The 16,954-nt window shown below is 38.7% G+C and overlaps 1 protein-coding gene across 11 annotated transcripts in view; it reads left to right on the top strand.

Moving 5' to 3' along the window:
* The first annotated feature begins 1,393 nt into the window (after nucleotides 1-1,393).
* Nucleotides 1,394-16,954, top strand: part of NFIA (nuclear factor I A) — a 411,264-nt gene continuing 395,703 nt past the window's right edge. For all 11 annotated transcript variants that reach the window (XM_018072111.3, XM_018072107.3, XM_018072106.3 and 8 more), the window contains exons 1-2: nucleotides 1,394-1,490; nucleotides 3,690-3,761. Coding sequence is in view for 1 of the 11 variants with exons in the window: in XM_029959654.1 (XP_029815514.1) it covers nucleotides 3,753-3,761 (9 nt within the window). In the remaining 10 variants the exon portion in view is untranslated. The remainder of the gene's footprint in view (nucleotides 1,491-3,689; nucleotides 3,762-16,954) is intronic.

The following is a 16,954-nucleotide window of genomic DNA, read 5'->3' as shown; positions in this document are numbered from 1 at the left end:
TGCCACATCCACACACATCTTTTAAATCCCTCCAGGGATAGGGACTTCACCACCATCCTGGGCAGCCTGTGCAAGAACTTGACAACCCTTTTGATAAAGAAATTTTCCCTAATATCCAATCTCAACCTTACCTGGTGCAACTTTAGGCTGCTTCCTCTTGTCCGGTTCCTCTTTCACTGGGAGAAGAGCCCGACGCCCAAACCTGGCTCCACCCTCCTCTCAGGGAGATGTAGAGAGCAAGGTGGTCTTCCTTCAGCTTCCTTTCCTCCAGGTTTTATGCTGCCAGAAAAGTACTGGGTCAGTCCTAAGAATCAGATTTGTGGCTTTTAAGGACAGAAGGTGACAATCCCATCCCTCCCACCAGCAGCCGTATCAGGAAAAACCCTGTGGCTGCTTCCTCCTCCAGCACAGTCAGGTGCCAGCAGACACAGCCCTACGCTTGTGTAGACAAGTACTGCAGATGTATAACAACCTTGCAGCAATAATTAATAACCTTGTGAAGAAGGGTGCTCAGGGCCCCCTCAGGCAGCACACAGCCTGCAGTGGAATGGGTCGCAACAAGGGCAGCCACGAGGCTCCTCATCTTTCTGCCATGGCCGTGCTTTAGGGAACAGAATAATGTCCTGAATAAAGAAAGTGGGAATGTGAACTAGGTACAGGACCCCAGACAAGAGGTGAGCAGGCAGCTGAGGAGGGTGTCTATGCTGACCAGTGCAGCATGAGGGAGGGAGACGAGTCCCTGAGGGAGCAGGGCTGAGGCAGTCGCCATGATGGCGGTCTGAGGGGGAGCACCGGCCCCTGCTCATAAACGAGTTAAAAGTCATGTCTGAAAACTTTTTCCACACCGCAGCTTGGAGGCTGGGTAGAAAAAAGGTTAGGAAGTGCTAGCTTAAATCCAGGATGGAGTTTTTCAAGGATAGGTTGTTACACACAGATTGATGCCACACTGTTGTCAATATGCCAGGGGTAGTTTTAGCTGTCAGCTCTGTCAGAGTCTGCCAACCAACTTTAACTTGTTTTCTGACTTTTCCAAATGTTTTCCAAGTTTTCGCTTGCTGTGCTGAGGATAAATTGTCCCTCAGTTTCTGTAAAACCACATTTGTTTACTTGTTTCCTTTTCATCTCTGTTTCTTTCCGTGGTTTTCCCTTTTTAGGGAAAAAAAAAAGCACAAAGCTTGCACCTTTGCCCAACCATAATATAAACACAGTTCACTGAAACTGTCTCATAAACCATAAGGTTTTGCTCATCTGCTCTAGTGTGACACGCACTTGCCTCCCTCTTGAGCTGGATGTGCTCCACCATGGCCCTGCCCAAGGTAAGGGACTGGGCAGCACATCCCGGAATAAACTCAGGAATAAACTGCCACAGCAGCTCTTCTCTGCTTTTTCCTACAGGTGAAGACTTCTTTCTTCTGGAATGAAAAATTTCAAGGAAAAATCTTCCAGTTTGGTCAAAATTATCTACCATGTGTGCAAAGGATTTGAAACAGGTAAGCTGCAATCCTTTCCCAGAGCCTCCTGGACTGATACTAAAAAACTCCATTTGGGGGAGAAAAAAAAACTCTCATTGCAAACACAGTAATTACAGTGAAATAACATTTAAGGAATGTTAAAAGGACTGGGGACTTCAAAGGTTGAAACATTAGAAAGCTGAAATTAAGACTGCACTACTTCTGTCTATGCATTATGCTACATTTACTTGCCTGTGTGGTTTTTTATTCACATATAAGATAGATGGGACAAAAAAACTTCTGTTTCTCCTCACAGTTCACTGTGTGGTCCCAGGCCTTGTTTACTGCCCTGAGTTATTAATTTCCTCTTCAGTTTTTTACAGCACTTTTTACAGTCACGTTTATATATATGACAAACAAAATTTAATTTATTTTTGTTATACCACCGGAAGGTGAAGGGAAATGAGGTACAGAAAGAAAAAATAAAGCATGCTAATGTTAAATCATAATTATTTTAGAATATTTAACATTAGATTTTCATATTAATACACTAATTTGGGCTAACTGCAGAAAAATGTGTTCTTATGACCATTATTTTAATAAAATGCAGAAAGATAAAAATCTGGAGCACTTGGATGACCTAAATGACATTAGTGAGTTATTAAACTGAGTCATTTTACTCCTTTGAATCCACTAAATTCACAGTAATAATATGTATAAAAGAGAATTTTAGATTCAGGCTTCTTTCTATTTTCAGTGTATCTAAAAAAATTACGTCTTTCAATATACTCATAGTTGATACTTCTTTTTTACTGATATTTGAGTTTAGTATAAGTGTTTTATGGAAATACTAAGTTAAACTTTACATGTTCCTGGCATGGCCCTTTATGTCCTCACCTTCAGCTAGTTCAGCACTTCAGTACTTCTAACCCTTGACTATCAATTTGGGCCCCCTGAAAATGAGATACATATAAGTGACCATATATCATTGACTATGTGATTTGTCCATCACCACATGCTGACTCTAGTAATGGTACTTAGAGAGTCTAGATCTCAGCCTTAAGTGGATTTAACTCTCTTGTAACTCCAAAGAATATCTACCTCATTTGTTACCTTCAGTTTCTCAATATGTGAAGATCCAGAAGATTCTACTTCACTACTCAACCCTGGTTCATCTCAGTGTAGGTCAGAACTATGCAAGGAATAAGGCAAGAGAGTTGTAGAAAAAAGCATCATGCAATTATGTTATTAAAGATATAATGCATATGAACAGAGTGAGTTCAATTTCAACTGAAGGAATAACATTGATTCTGTAATCTCTTTTCCCATAAGTCCTTGGCATTGAAAGATGTATAATTTTAGTATAGTTCCTGCCTGTCATTCTAAAAGGATCATAAATAAAATGGAAAACAGATCTTGCATTACACTGACATCCCTCTGGGTCACTCCTGAGTCTAGGACCTTTTGTACCATGTCTTGGACCACTCTACCTGAGCTAATGGAGCAGTTACCAGCACCTTCTACACGTGCTGTCCCCTTTGGTTTCCTACTGCAGGTTTCACTCCTTACGCTCTTTCCATAGCCAGCTCCAGTCCTTTTTTTCCCTTGCTAACTCGTCAGACCTGGTTTTTTTCTGTCCTGTGAGTGTCTCTGGTTTAGGATTTTATCAGTGAGAGACTAGAAACAAGATCTATAAAAGGCTGCTGAACCCTTCTCTCTACCACAGTATGGAAAGTTAGGCTTGTCGTCTCAGGTATGTCTTGGAAAATTAATCAGGATGAATTTTGATAATGGGTTAGAGTAGTGATGGGGGATAAAGGCACATAACCAAAATATCCCAATATATATTTAAGCAGGAAGTTGGTGGACATGAGATGCTCTGCAGTAGTTGCCTGTGTGCTTGTTGTTACTCCATTGTAAATTAAATATAACATAGCCCTGTGTGAAATAAACTATTTAACATTTACCTCTAAAGGTATATGCCTGCATACTATGATAATAATGGTTTATATACTGTAAATTCACATTCAAGTTTAGGTTACTCTCTATTTCTAGGCCTGTGTGAGAATGAAGTGGCCCTACTTTGTGTGTGTTGCACTTTGCAGCAAGGTCACTGTCATCCTGCGTCCACCAAGTGTTTCATGAAGGGTAGCAGATCCACTCTTAATTTACATTTCGAGTCAATTCAGATTTTCATACATGTTGCCAAGTAAACAAACACTTTTCCACCTCTTTTAGAGTCATCATCCCAGGAGGAAGTTGTCATGTTGTGATGCAGCTCTGTGAGTGGACCTGTCTTTGATGGCTGTGGTAAGTCTCCGGTAGAACTATCAGGGTTTTCTCACTCCAAGTCATATAAAGCATAACAGTAAAACATGCAAGAGGAGGTTGTACATGATATATCACAAAATGTGGTTTGGCACCAAGCACAGTAACAGTTTAGGGAACAGGCTGTTCTTTAAATAATATGCTTTTGTTTTCATGTTTAATTCTTCATGCTGCTGATTTACAGCGAAGGCTTTTTCTTCCAAAAAAGTAGACCCTTATCTAATGCATCGAAACAACAAAGTATGTGGTTTCTTTGTCAAACATTTCAATAAATGATTTGGCTTTCTCAGAGGCATTTGTAGAACTCACATGGGAATAGAATTCTGGGGTTTTTTTCATTTGAACTGTGGGCTGGATTTTCAAATGTTGATGTGTGCAGATGTACCTGCACAAATTCACATGCCTGACTTCGAAAATCTGATCTTAAACACACAGCAGGTGAGTGAATATGTGGGAGAATGTGGGAAAACTTCAACATTTACCTAAAAATACCAAAAGAACTGTGAGCTGAGAGTGCTTGTCACCAGGCTTTAGCAGAGGTCAAGGGGGTGATGTAATTGGCACCTTTTGGATTTGGGGTTGTTATGTCGCTAAACACAGACCCAGCAGCTAATCCTAAAAATATCAGGAGAGTTTCAAAGCTGCACTTAATTTTGTCTATTTTCTGACTCTCTTCCCTTTCAAAAGTAAGTTTATTTTCTGTCTTACTTGGTGTTTATACTGAAAACACTGTAATAACTGTAGAGCAATGTCTGACAGTCTGTAGTAGTATTACAGGTAACGGAAGAGTTTAGTGTGTGGTGAGGGGTGTTGTTTGATTGTGTCACTGTAGTCAGCTCTCTGGTTTCCTGTATTTGCCTTAAGTTGCAAAAAATTCCATCACAAAATAAAAATTAAAAAAATGTGCTCTGCATCGTCCCTGAATTTAACATTCAAATGTAAATTAATTCTCCCCCCCCTCCTTTTTATATCACTTACAATTCCTTGAGAGTCTTGTCTTATTATAGGTTCAGGTCAAATTTTAAATGACAAATACTTGCTCTGACAGAAAATTCTTAACCAAAAAGTGTCAGCATTCCTGAAATTAGACATTTTCATTTTGAAAAAGACCAGAAAAATATGGTTTGCCATTTACAATATTTTCTGCATATTTTTACCCAATTATTGACCAAATCTGTGCTCCCAAAAAAATATTTTGTTTTCTTCAAAACTGCCATAAAAAGCCCACCTGGTTCTCTTTTGCACACTTCATTTGTGAGGAAAAAAAATAGAACAAATTTTGATTTAAAAACATGGAGATGAAACAGGGAAGGTAAAAAGTAAAATGCATTTCCACATGATGGATCATTTAAAATTGATTTTTCTTCTGTCCTTGAAGAAATAACTCATTTTTCACTAAAATCTGGTGATAGATAGCCAAGGTATCTGGTCTTCAGCAATGAATGAAATATTATTAGGTAAACCAGCAAAAATGGAGCTTATGGGAAAGACTAAAAGGGAAGCAAGTGGGAAAATTACTTGGTGGACTAAAATCAGTGAACAACCACCCAGATTGTTAAACTGAGTGAAGACTGAGCATGAGTGGAGGGGAAGCACTAAAATACTAAGAAGTACTTGGGCTAAGCTGTGTTGCATTTAATGTGACTTGAGACATTGACCCTCATGTGAGTTCTCTCTTTCTGAAGCCCCCTCATCTTGATAAGCCCTGCTTATAAAGCTGCATCACAATGAAGCTGACCATTGTAAGTGTGGAAGCCAAGGGTGAAATCCTGGCTCTGTTGACATCATTAACAGCTCTGCCATTGATCTGGACTGGGGTGGATTCAGCCCAAATTAAAGCAGTGGCCTTGCTGACAACCCACCACCAGTCAAAGAGAGGCCCTGTCTTTGAGTTCATCAATCCCATGCATTACATTCAATAAAGGTCAATAAGATGGAAGGTCTTGGATTTTGATGGCTTGAAAGATAAGCATACTAGGCTGAAACAAGACTCCAGCAAAATCAAGGGAGAGCATTATTTGGATATTTGCTGTATGGCTTGTTGGCGAATTTTAGAAATGTGCTTTATCCATATTCAAATCCCGTATAAACCGAAGTAGAAGAATATGATCTCTGTGGGAAGAGGTCATGGAAACAATATCTGTGCACCTGCCTACAGATCTATGCAAGCATTTTCAAAACAGGCATTTTGGAAAGAGGCAGCTAATCTATTATTGTTTCCATGCAGATATTTATATAAATCCTCTTCTTGTAAAATGCCACATATCCTGCTAAGCTTTCAATTTAGTCAGAAGAGGCATAAGTTCAGCCTATGTAAATAAAATCTAAAACTGAAGTGATTTAGGAATCTGGACTTAATATGTACAACTGTGTAAGAACTATCTATTAATTATAAAATCATTAATTTAAAAGGATAGCGTTTGTAACTTTTTTTACTGACTCTTAAACATTTTTCGTTTACTGTATTTCCTTAAAGAAAATCTAAAAATGCAGTTTGAATAGCAGCCACAACCCTATCCTTTCAATCAGCTGTACCTGTTAATTTAAGGCACAGTCACTTGAACACGGTTGGATAATACACCCCGTAATGCCATGTGTGTGCCAGTGCACACACATGTGTTTATCCGTACATGCCTTCTTTAATTTCCTTCCTGAGACCAGCACACTTTGGAATGATATTTTAATTTATTATTATGAAAGGAACGGCAACTGGTTTTTAATGGTTACAGAATGGTGACTCACAACACTGTCCCAGATGCTGTCACCGTCGCTATGAGAGCAGATTTGCAACATCTTGTCATAGGCACACATCAGTGCTCCTGCCTGCTGCCTTCATCCCAGAGGACAGCCTAACACCTGCTGCTGGCAGCGTGCCGGCCCTTCAGGGAACAAATGTTCCATTGCTGCTGGGTGATAGGAGAGGACAGACTCGAGATTCCAAGTGAACTGGCTAAAGGCACCCTAGGGCTCGGTGCACCCACCCCAGCACCCAGATGGTTGCTGTTTCTGTAGGAATATTAGAGAGTGAGTGGTATGCCTATAGCTGTCTCCTCTAAATAAAGGAAAAGAGAAAAATCAACAGCACACTGGGCGATAAGATTTCTAGCGTTTGCTATTGTTTCTTAAGAAAAATAAAATCAGTATTTTTCCAGTCAGTATTATACTGAGGGAGGGCTACATGCCTTCTCTGTGTTTATCCACATAAACAACTTTGAAGACTGTGTTAAAGACACTTTTTAAAATAGGAAAATACAGGCACAAATCCACTTCTGGAAGGTTAATGTGCTTCTTTCCTGCAGAATATCCTTAACCTTATACAATTTACAGATTCTAGACAAAATAGCCATGATTTTTATATTTCACATAGTGTTCAGCTGCCATACCTTTATGTTGCCAGATATACTATGTTAAGATGAGATGTAAGAACAAAAAAAAAAAAAAAAGAGCAAATACATTTTGTGTTCCCCTTAAATCTATTTTTCAATACACCTATCCCAGAGCTGTAAGAATAAAGAATACTGTGCATTAGCTCTGGAGAGCCCAGATTTCTCACTGAGGTCAAGGAGAGCTAAAAGGACTCCTGGCTCGGAATAAGAAGCTCAGTGCAGTTCAGGATCAGGTCTCTTGGATAGCGTGTAATGTGTTTCTTTCCATTTATTACCACTCCACTTCCAGTGGGGTGATAAAAGCAGCGTTACAATGTCTTCGCTTCATGTGGATTGAATAGCAGGCTAATAAAGATGAGGGTGGTGCTTTTTTCAGCTGTTATACTCAAATTTCAAATAAGACCATTTTTATTCTCTGCTTTTGAAAAGGCTTTTTGTCCACATTATTCCCCAAAGCTTAGATCAAAAACATGTCATGTTTCTGAGGGAGGTACAATCCAGGACACAGTGCATTAGTATTTCAGCTACTGTAATATAGATTATGATACTCTTGTATTTCAGCAAAGGAATCTGCTCCTGTGAACACAGGATCCCTTAAAAATAAAAAGATTGGTCATGTATTTATAAAGGGTGGCTTGATCCGAAGCCTCTAGTTTGCTGCAGTTTAATTCAGTGTGGTTTAAATCAATTTGCAGTGGAGTGAACCCCAGGTGATATTTCACTTTCCCTGCAGTGTGCTGCACTTCTCTGCAACAAATCAATCAAATCTACATCACAATACACTGAGCAACACTGAACTACCAACAGGAGAATTCTGCATGACTTTCACCAAGTTTCCCTCTCTTTCTCTTGTTAGTCTAATGGCTGGGATATGTCCCTGTAAATTCTTTGGAAAGAGCAGCATCATACAAACAGTGTCAGCACTCTGTGGTTCTTTGAACACGTGTTCCTATGTTATTTTTTCAAATGATCCCTAAAGGAAGGTCCCAGGTAATGGCAATTCACAATAATCTGCCTGCTAGTGATCCCACCACTGGCCCCGGGCAAATTTCGTTGTTTTTCTTTGTTCCCCGACTGCTTCTGTAAAAGGATGCTAATAATATCCACACCAGAGAGATGCTGGGTGAATCCCTGTGCCTACAGAGGGCTTTGAAGATGAAAAGGCTTATTTAAATGTTACATATTGCCAATAGTATTATTATTAAAGCTTAAGGGTACATTCTGCCTTCAGATGGACATGCACAGCTGCCTCTATCCCTACTGTCCATGTTTCCATAGAGAACTGTGCAGTGGGGTAGAGCTGTGAGGATCTAGAGACTGAGTTCAGCAAGGAAGCTTTGCTGGAGCAAAGGCAGGGTTTTATGTGCAGATGGCAGGCATGCAAATTTGGTATAATCACAATTTAGAGGTGCTTGTAAAGCATTTGCTTTTGTTGAACTCTTTACAGCTTCTATTTCTACAATGATATTAACTGCAGTGAGAAAGAATAGAACGGAAGAGCAGGAGAAACACTTATCATAAACCTTTGGATAAATCTCCTATTCAAAAGTGAGCAGGTCTCAGGCAGTCCTGGGGACAGAGATCAGGATGTGATTCAGAGGTCAGGCTGAGCTCTCATGTCACATGTGGGTTATGCTGCATGAATTGTCTCTTCTGCAAGGCTTCCTTGTAAACTGTCAGGTGTCCTGAGTTCTAATGCAGGAAACGAGCTCCAAAGGTTTGATGAATCTTAAAGAGCCCTTCTAATCCAGAATTTTTGTTCAAACTGAAAAAATTAGGGAGGCCCTCTTATTGCTCAAACATTGCACTCTGATTTGACATTCTTAAAAATATTTTTTCACTGCCGTGCATATGGCCTTTACAGAGGATTTACAAGCTAATCTGTCTGACTGTGCCATGTCACTCCTGTGAAATTCAATTGCAGTTCTACAGTCATACTGCCTTTGACTAGCTTGCCAGGTATAATGACAATAAAATTTGGCCTAATGAGTAGAAACAGCCTTGTTCTCAAATTTAAATAGATTGTCATCTTCCACTTTTCAATATAGACTGCTTTGTTTTAATTCCCTTTTTTTTTTTGGTTGAATCAGTACACTTGCAAAATAAGGGTCATCTGAATTCAGAAACAGAATAAAGAAAACTGCCACTCTGAGGTTGTTTTCAAGATAGTGTTGTTAAATAGCAGAGATGCTTCTTTTACCAGGCAAAGCTAGTAAAAGCATTTATTGCTTTGTATTAGAACATTCTGAGAAGTGAGCAGAAATTAGCAAGAACCAGGGTTTCAGAAGGAAAATAAGTAAGTTCCTGCAATTAGTGTTACCTTCCAATATACTTTTTAAGGTCAAGGATAATTATCTCCTGAACAGGAGATATATGCATCTACCTGCTATTTTCTGTGTACCTATGGTTTGAGAACTCAACGCTACTGGTAAAGAGTTCAGCATTAAGATAAGGGAAGCCAGAGAGTGTGGGCCAAGCTGACAGAGCAAGCCAGGGTCTGGGCAGCTGCCTAAGTGCTTAAAGGGCTCGCTCTGCCTTTTAAAGTTTAAGACAAAAACAAGAAAGAAAGAAAATCTTTCACTGAGGCTCTGTTGCCCCGGATAACCAGGGACAGATTCTGGGTGGTCCCCATAAAGTTTCTTTTTAACTTGATAGCCGGATTCATGGGTACTTTTCCAACAGTTGTAGGGGATGAAATGATACTTAATTAATTGCCTTTTAAAAAATAAAAAGAATGAAAGGAACTGCTAGATCTCCATGCAACCACCTCTGAAATAATCACTGTTGGGCTTGTCTGTTGTATCCAATATTCTGTGTTTGCATGGCCTGGCCCTCCTTTGGGCTAAACAGCTAATCTTGGTAAACTGGAATGCCTCTCTTGAGCACAGCAGGTCATTTGGGCTGGTTAGTGTTCAGGAAGGTTATTAAGGTTATTTGAGTGGTAAAATACATGACCTGCTCACCTGGCTTCTTAGAAAATGTAGGCATCTTCCACCTCCATGTCATGTTCTCCTGCACTGTAGGAACCAAATACAAATGACGAAAACTATGAGATGACAGTTGTTAAAACCATTGACTGAATTGGTTACCTGAAATACAAGGTCCCAAACAAGTTAAATATCTGACAAAGTGGTAAACAAGAAATTCTCAGGATCAAGAGGGGATTTTACTTGCTCTCCGTGTCCCATGAGGCTCTGGAGCAAATGGCTGCCAATAACAGTGAGCCTTGATCTGCTGAAAGATAACTGAAGATATGTCCCAATCACACTTGCATACTTAGAGTCAACACACTTGTAAATAGGGAGAGCCAAAATCCAACATCACTGCCTTGGTTTGACCAAACACATATAAACTCATGGTCTTATCAGGAAGCTCAGACTAAGGTAAGTGGAAAGATGAAAACTCTGTTATTGACAGGGCAAATGAACATAGGCAAGAAAAAATGTAAGTTTTTGCTAGATGATGTTCATCTGAGATTTGAATTAAGAAATAGTTGTATTTTTAAGTATTAAAAAATACCTTTCATAAGGGTATTATCAGAAAATAGTCTTAATTTGGAAGCTCTATGTAAGGGAACAATTTATATTCTCTTGCAATCAAATTTCCAACTGCTCACATTCTGGTTTGCTTTTCCCAGATGTTCCTTCTCAGGTTGTCAAAGAAGTGAAGTAAATTTATGTAGTTTGCAGGTGTTTAGTTGCAGGTAGTGAAGTTTCATTTTCAAAGATAAAATTCAGTAATGAGAAATAAGATTCTTGGAAGCTAAATGTAGTCTTGTGCCTATTTTTTGCATTCCTATCACTGCTTTGTTACTTATATTATTAACATTAACAATCAAGGAAGAGCTGTGAGGTAGATTGATGGTATCCCAAAATCTAATTTCTAATAAGAATTGCAGATATATCCAAAAATACAATGCTAATTGAACTGGCATTTGATTATACATTCACCTGCACAGATATTAAAAACCTCCACGTGGCCAATTATGACTGCTCCATGGCTTGAAGTAGTTTGAGGACACTTTCCAGCCCAGTTACTCTTCAGCCAGGAGAAGAGATCTGGGACAAATCATGATCTCATCATGGAAAAACTACAATCAGTAAAGTGAAAGCAAAACAAGCCAAGCTCTCACTAAATATTTTCTCAGTTCTAGGTGCCAGTCAAAGCAAGAAAGATCAAATATTTGAGTAGGCATGAAGTCAGCTCATCATTATTTGTCCTTTAAGAAATGCTGGAGGCACATTGGTGGCTTGCTATCCCTCCCACTGTAGTGTAAGGACTCAAGGCTGCAGCTGGATCATCCTATCTAATGGCTATCAGTAGTTATATTCTCCATAAATTTAACTCCTTTTTTTTGTATCATTAGATTTATTATTCTCCAGAACACTGCCAGATCTTGGGACTGGATCATTGCAAGAGTACACTGCACATTATTTATATTCAAAATATTTAATGTCTGCCTCAACACTATAGCTTTACTTGTTCTAACACTATATATATGGGGCTGATATTCCTGCTTGAGTAAACATACACTTACAAGTTAATAAAAATAACATTTTAACTGCTTGAGTGCAGTTTTCCAGTGACCCATAAGATCAGTTCTAGGCTCTCTGCAGTCCTAACTCAGCTCAGCAGCCATTGATCAACTGATGAACTTACCTAAAAGAACAGAGCATAAAATGCAAACAGCAATTTAAATGACTGTGTGGTAAAAGCAAAAATTTCCTGTTAAACCACAGCAGGCTGAAATGAGAACTGAGAATGACAGAGAGGGCAGGTACTGACCCCATACTAAAAGATGTACAACAAAGGCATTTGCTATAAGTTCTCATGGAAAGCCTTTTAGACAAATTAATTAGGCAATAAGACATGACAGGGTGTGAATCACTTGGTAATGATTTACGCCTATTGTGTTGTTAGGCAGAAGGCCAAAGGCCGAGTGCTGTCAAATCACCTAGGTGTAAATTATCATTTGATAATTTGAGCCCTGGAGTGGCTTATTGTAATTAGAAGGTGTTCTATCATAGAAGTTTTGTACTTCATTCCATTTTTTTTCTGTTCTCCGCTCCATTTCACTGCTTAGAATTCTATCATTAAAAAGTGAACTTTTCTTGCAAGATTATTTCAGACAACTAATAGCCTGAGAGGCTTTACACAACAAACCCTGTCATATTCCACAATGCATAGCAGAGAAGTCAATGCAGGCATGTCATCACTGTAATTTAATCACTGTGCCTTCATTCATAAAGCCAGTTACAAACAAAGGGAGGCATTAGGGTTATAGGGGAATGTGCATTTAGAATTAGTTGAAAGTTAGAGATGAAGAGTCGATGAAGAGGAATGAGGCAGCTGCACTTCCTTTTTTCAAATTAAATAGCACAAAAAAGATAGAGGGATAATAACATGAATTCTTCCAAGATGCAGCATCCAGACAACTGTAGAAACCACAAGGAGAAGGCAACTCAAAACCTGACTGTTTAAACTGAGAGAAACAACGTCCAGAAAGGGCTGTTCCATGCAAAGATGTGAACACCAACTCTGGCTTTGGAAATTCATACAATGCAGCTTGTCAGAACTTGGGAGAAGGTTGTCACTGTCTGTGTGTCTACTTGTTCTGTTCTTTTATGATTCTGGAGGCAGGCTATTAAAGTAGCAGGATGTCCAGTTTGATTCAATTTGCCATTCTCAGGTACCTATAGTCATTAGGCTCATTCCATGCACAGAGCAGAAGAAAGACCTTTTCAAGTCTGGCATAGAAATGGAAGTTATGACAGCCTCTTTTTCCTTCCTGTCTCATTTAAGGCTCCAACATAGTTAGGGAAAATTATTTAATCAAATCCAGCTATTGCTTCCTAACATTAACCAAGGTCACAGTCATATGCAATAGAACATTCCTAATGTTCTTGCATCACTAGATGACAACAGCCTTCATTGCAAGATTCCTAACACTAAAATGATTGCCCATTGACAACAAGCAGTCCTAGGATGGAAGAAGCCAGAGTGAAATGTCAAGGCCAATCAAGAGAATGTCTTTCCAAGCATTAGGCACACTCAGAAAAAGAGAATTATATTGTTGGTCAGCCATGATTTCAAAAACAGCAAGAAACCATCTTGTAAGTGATGTAACTGTAAAAACAGAACGTGTCAAATCTGTTCTGATAAACTACTGGTCTTAACATTATTTTTCCGGAGTTTACTTTTGATGTTTGCTTGTTGATGGCATATGTTCCTTTTTTTTTTGTTGTGATTCTTTTTGCATCTATTTTTTTCCATACATTTTGTGTTGTCACAAAAGCTGCCACACATCCCTTTGCATTTATTTAATCAGAAGATAGCGTGATAGTTGGTTTTACCATCCGTCTAGCATATTATTAGTAGGTTAGAGTTTGGAAAATTGACAGAGAAACAGATGTTGGGATTATTTTATGTAGCTTGAATACCATAATGATATACAGTTGTCAGAAGCTTCTATTTTCTTATTTTAGGAAGATGATTTTTTTATGGAGGAAATGGCTCAACTTTTTACAACCCAGGGGAGAGAGGAAAATAAAATGAAAGACCTGAGGAAAAAAATCTAAGTAAGGAGTGACAGATGTTTAGTCTGTGCCTAAAAGTCTGTGCAGAACACGTGCAATTTATGAAATTGTTCTAAGGGAATAATCCTGGCTGTGCCTACTTCCCTCACAAATACATATTTAATGGAATAAGGAAAAATAAATCTATAGTCTCATGATTTGCACATCCTTGGCCTGCTGTAAAGTGTGACAGGAAGGAGGCACCATTTTTGTTAGTTGCAGTTTAATAATGTATTATGCAGAGATTACTCCCTTTCTCAGAAGGAAACAGAAGGTTTGCAAATGAAGAACTCGGACATGCTTGGCGTGTCTTCATTCCCTTTGTGCTATGCTTATCAGTCACAGTGGGGAAAAAAGATCTAGCTGGTGTCCAAAGGACAAAGGTCAAAAAAACTTCATTTCCGTTTTTTTCCACATTTAGTGGCTTAGTATTGGACTTCCAGATATGAAATAATGAGATCAAAGTGGTTTTTAACTGCTCATGAGTTTCCTTCTTTTCTTCTCTGGCCACCTGCTCAAATTACATTTTAGAAAGAAACTAAGGGGCAGTGGAAAATACTGTGAAAAGGACATAGTACTCATATGCTTCGATGCATACTTTTAGGAATGAATATCCATTCCTACCTTTCTTTACCTCTAATTCCTCTTTTCCTGCCCATTTCATCACTGCGTGTTAGTGCCAGATGTGGAAAGAATCCAATATCTGGTAAAACAATTATATTTATTTCCCATCACTATAGTTTAAGTCTAAATAGTTCAGGCATTCAGCTACTTCTGGAGGTAAAATAAGTCTCAAAAATTAGTTCCTTGAGCAGTGGGGAAGCCAGTAGCTGTGTCTCTTTTCACACAACATTCATGAGTAGGGCTTGATACTTCTAACACTGACATCTGGGGAAACACTGACTGGGGAAAAAAAAAAACCAAACAAGAAAACAGAGTTGGATGTGGATTGGTGTGGCACTGAGTACAAAATTGAGAGAAACTTCCCTCCGTGTACGTGACTGTTCACATGTGAGCACATACCCACAGAGAGAGACGTTACATGACTTCTGAAATCTCTCTTATTTAACAAAATAGAAAAGATGAATGATCAGTCTTTAAAAAGCACATGAAATTGGGTATGAATAGAGTAACTGCACAAGATGATATAGTCAAGTAACTCCCTGGAAATTTGCAAAGACCTCTATTATTAATATCAAATATTCTCTTTTCTTGTTAAAGGTATAAATCTCTGTAATGAAATAGAGTTCATCACCTCTGGATTTATATTCTTAGCAAGGGTTTAGATATTTATGGATGCCTCCCAAAAATCTAAGAGGTAATAAAGAACTACTGATCTAATAAAGTCAACAGGTAGTTGATGCAATATTTGAATTTAGACTATACTTTTTAATTATAGGGGCACTACATGTAATATAAGGAACTGCCTCTGGACATTCATCAGAAGTGTCTCCTTTTGATTTACTTACCTTGCAATTGGTTTCTAGTATTACTCAATACACAGGCAACTGGGAAGGGATGTATCTGATAGTAAAACTATTTTCGTTAAGATATTTAAGAAGCAGAGTGTGCATTTTTGCCATGCAGCTTTAATAAAAAAAACACTGTTCATTGTGCTTTAAAACAACAATGGTTACTGCCAGTATTACCATAAGATTATTAGATTAATCCACTGATCATGTTATTTAGTCTTTATTCTCTGTCCTTTTATTTATTTTAAAATATGAATTTCATGGGTGTTACTGACAGACAAGAACAAAGAAAAGTCAGCTGAGTATCAGCTGCACAGTGTGCTCCACTTCTGTTCTCACAGGACCATGTTTTTAATATTCAGCTACGCTGAGCCGTTCTTTGAAGTGAATAAAATGTAGATATTAGCATAAGGTTCACACACAAAAGTTCTAGATCCAAACACTCTTTGTCCCAGTGAAGACTCTGGTTCAAATTCCATATTTTTTGTCATAGTCTAGTTCCAGGCTCTGAATCCCGATTAATCCAGGATATTGAAGTAACTGTGATCTGAATCTTAACTTCATAATTAGGGTCCATCTTAGTAACGTGCAGTGACTCCATAACATCGAAGTGATATTATAGGTGACTGACTTGTAAATGCAAGTAGTCTTTCAAGGTCTGTCAGGAAAGCTGCTAGGATTTACAACTCATTATTAGAAGAGACAAACCAGAAAATAGTGGGTTTTTGAAATATCTGAGAAGTGTCGGTGTAGTTTTACGTGATTAAACTACACACCAAAAGAATGGGAAGGAATTAGCTGTCAAAGATAGCAGGCAGGGACTAAAGCTACACAGGGGTGAATTGGGATCCCTTCAAACAGATTGTTTTATCCTTTGGGTAGATGTGTAGGAGAACTGGATTCCAAGATTATTCTTTTCCTTGGAGAATTAACCAGAATAATGAGATGGTCTTTACAGCCTTCAGTTTAACATAACCAGGATCAGTAATTTAGCACTTTTATATATTGAACAGATCTGCACTGGGAAATGCTAAAGACAGCAATCAGCTTGATACAGACTGTTCTGTAGCTTTGACCTACAAGTACATTTTATAGCTGAGCTGGTGTCAGGATTCTGTCTGGCTGCTGCACCAGTCTCAAAACACAGCCCAGCTCCCTCGTACTACTTGCAAGCAATTCAGACACAGAATATTTTGGGGATCATAAATGAGCAACATCTATTCCCAGGGTAAGGCAAGTCTATTTCACAAGTTACTTTATGGACCATATGGTTATACTTGGTTACATTCAGTCACATAACATCACATAAAGCAACTTAATCCAGTATATGCAGATCCCATGCAATGCAAATGGAGCATCATTTCCAAGCTTTAAAGGAGCCTTGTCTCTTTCCCCGGGGAGCACAGTGTAGACTACAGTTTTAAATCAAACTTCTCATAAACTTTTAACACTCCAGGCTTTGCAAAAAGCATGTCAGCCTCCAACCTGGTGTGATGCAACTTATTATCTGTATGTCTGAGCATAAAAAAGGCACTCTGGTGTTCTTCTAAAATTATGCTGAAAATAGAATATGAGATTGCAATCAGTGAAGAGAAGTCAGAATTGCTTTAGGTTTTTAGTACAGTCCTTGCCAAAACCAGCAAAGCATCCCTGAGGCCTCCTTATCTCGTATGCTGAGCCGAAGCCTTCTGGAAACAGCAGGCTCAAAGGTTGCTAAGCCAGACACTCTCTTAGATAATTTT

The sequence above is a fragment of the Manacus vitellinus genome, unplaced genomic scaffold (assembly GCF_001715985.3).
Source record: "Manacus vitellinus isolate BGI_N305 unplaced genomic scaffold, ASM171598v3 scaffold_21_pilon, whole genome shotgun sequence".
In the NCBI taxonomy this organism is placed as follows: Eukaryota; Metazoa; Chordata; class Aves; order Passeriformes; family Pipridae; genus Manacus; species Manacus vitellinus.
The sequence above is the reverse complement of the archived record's forward strand: the minus strand, read 5'-3'. Positions and strand labels throughout refer to the sequence as shown.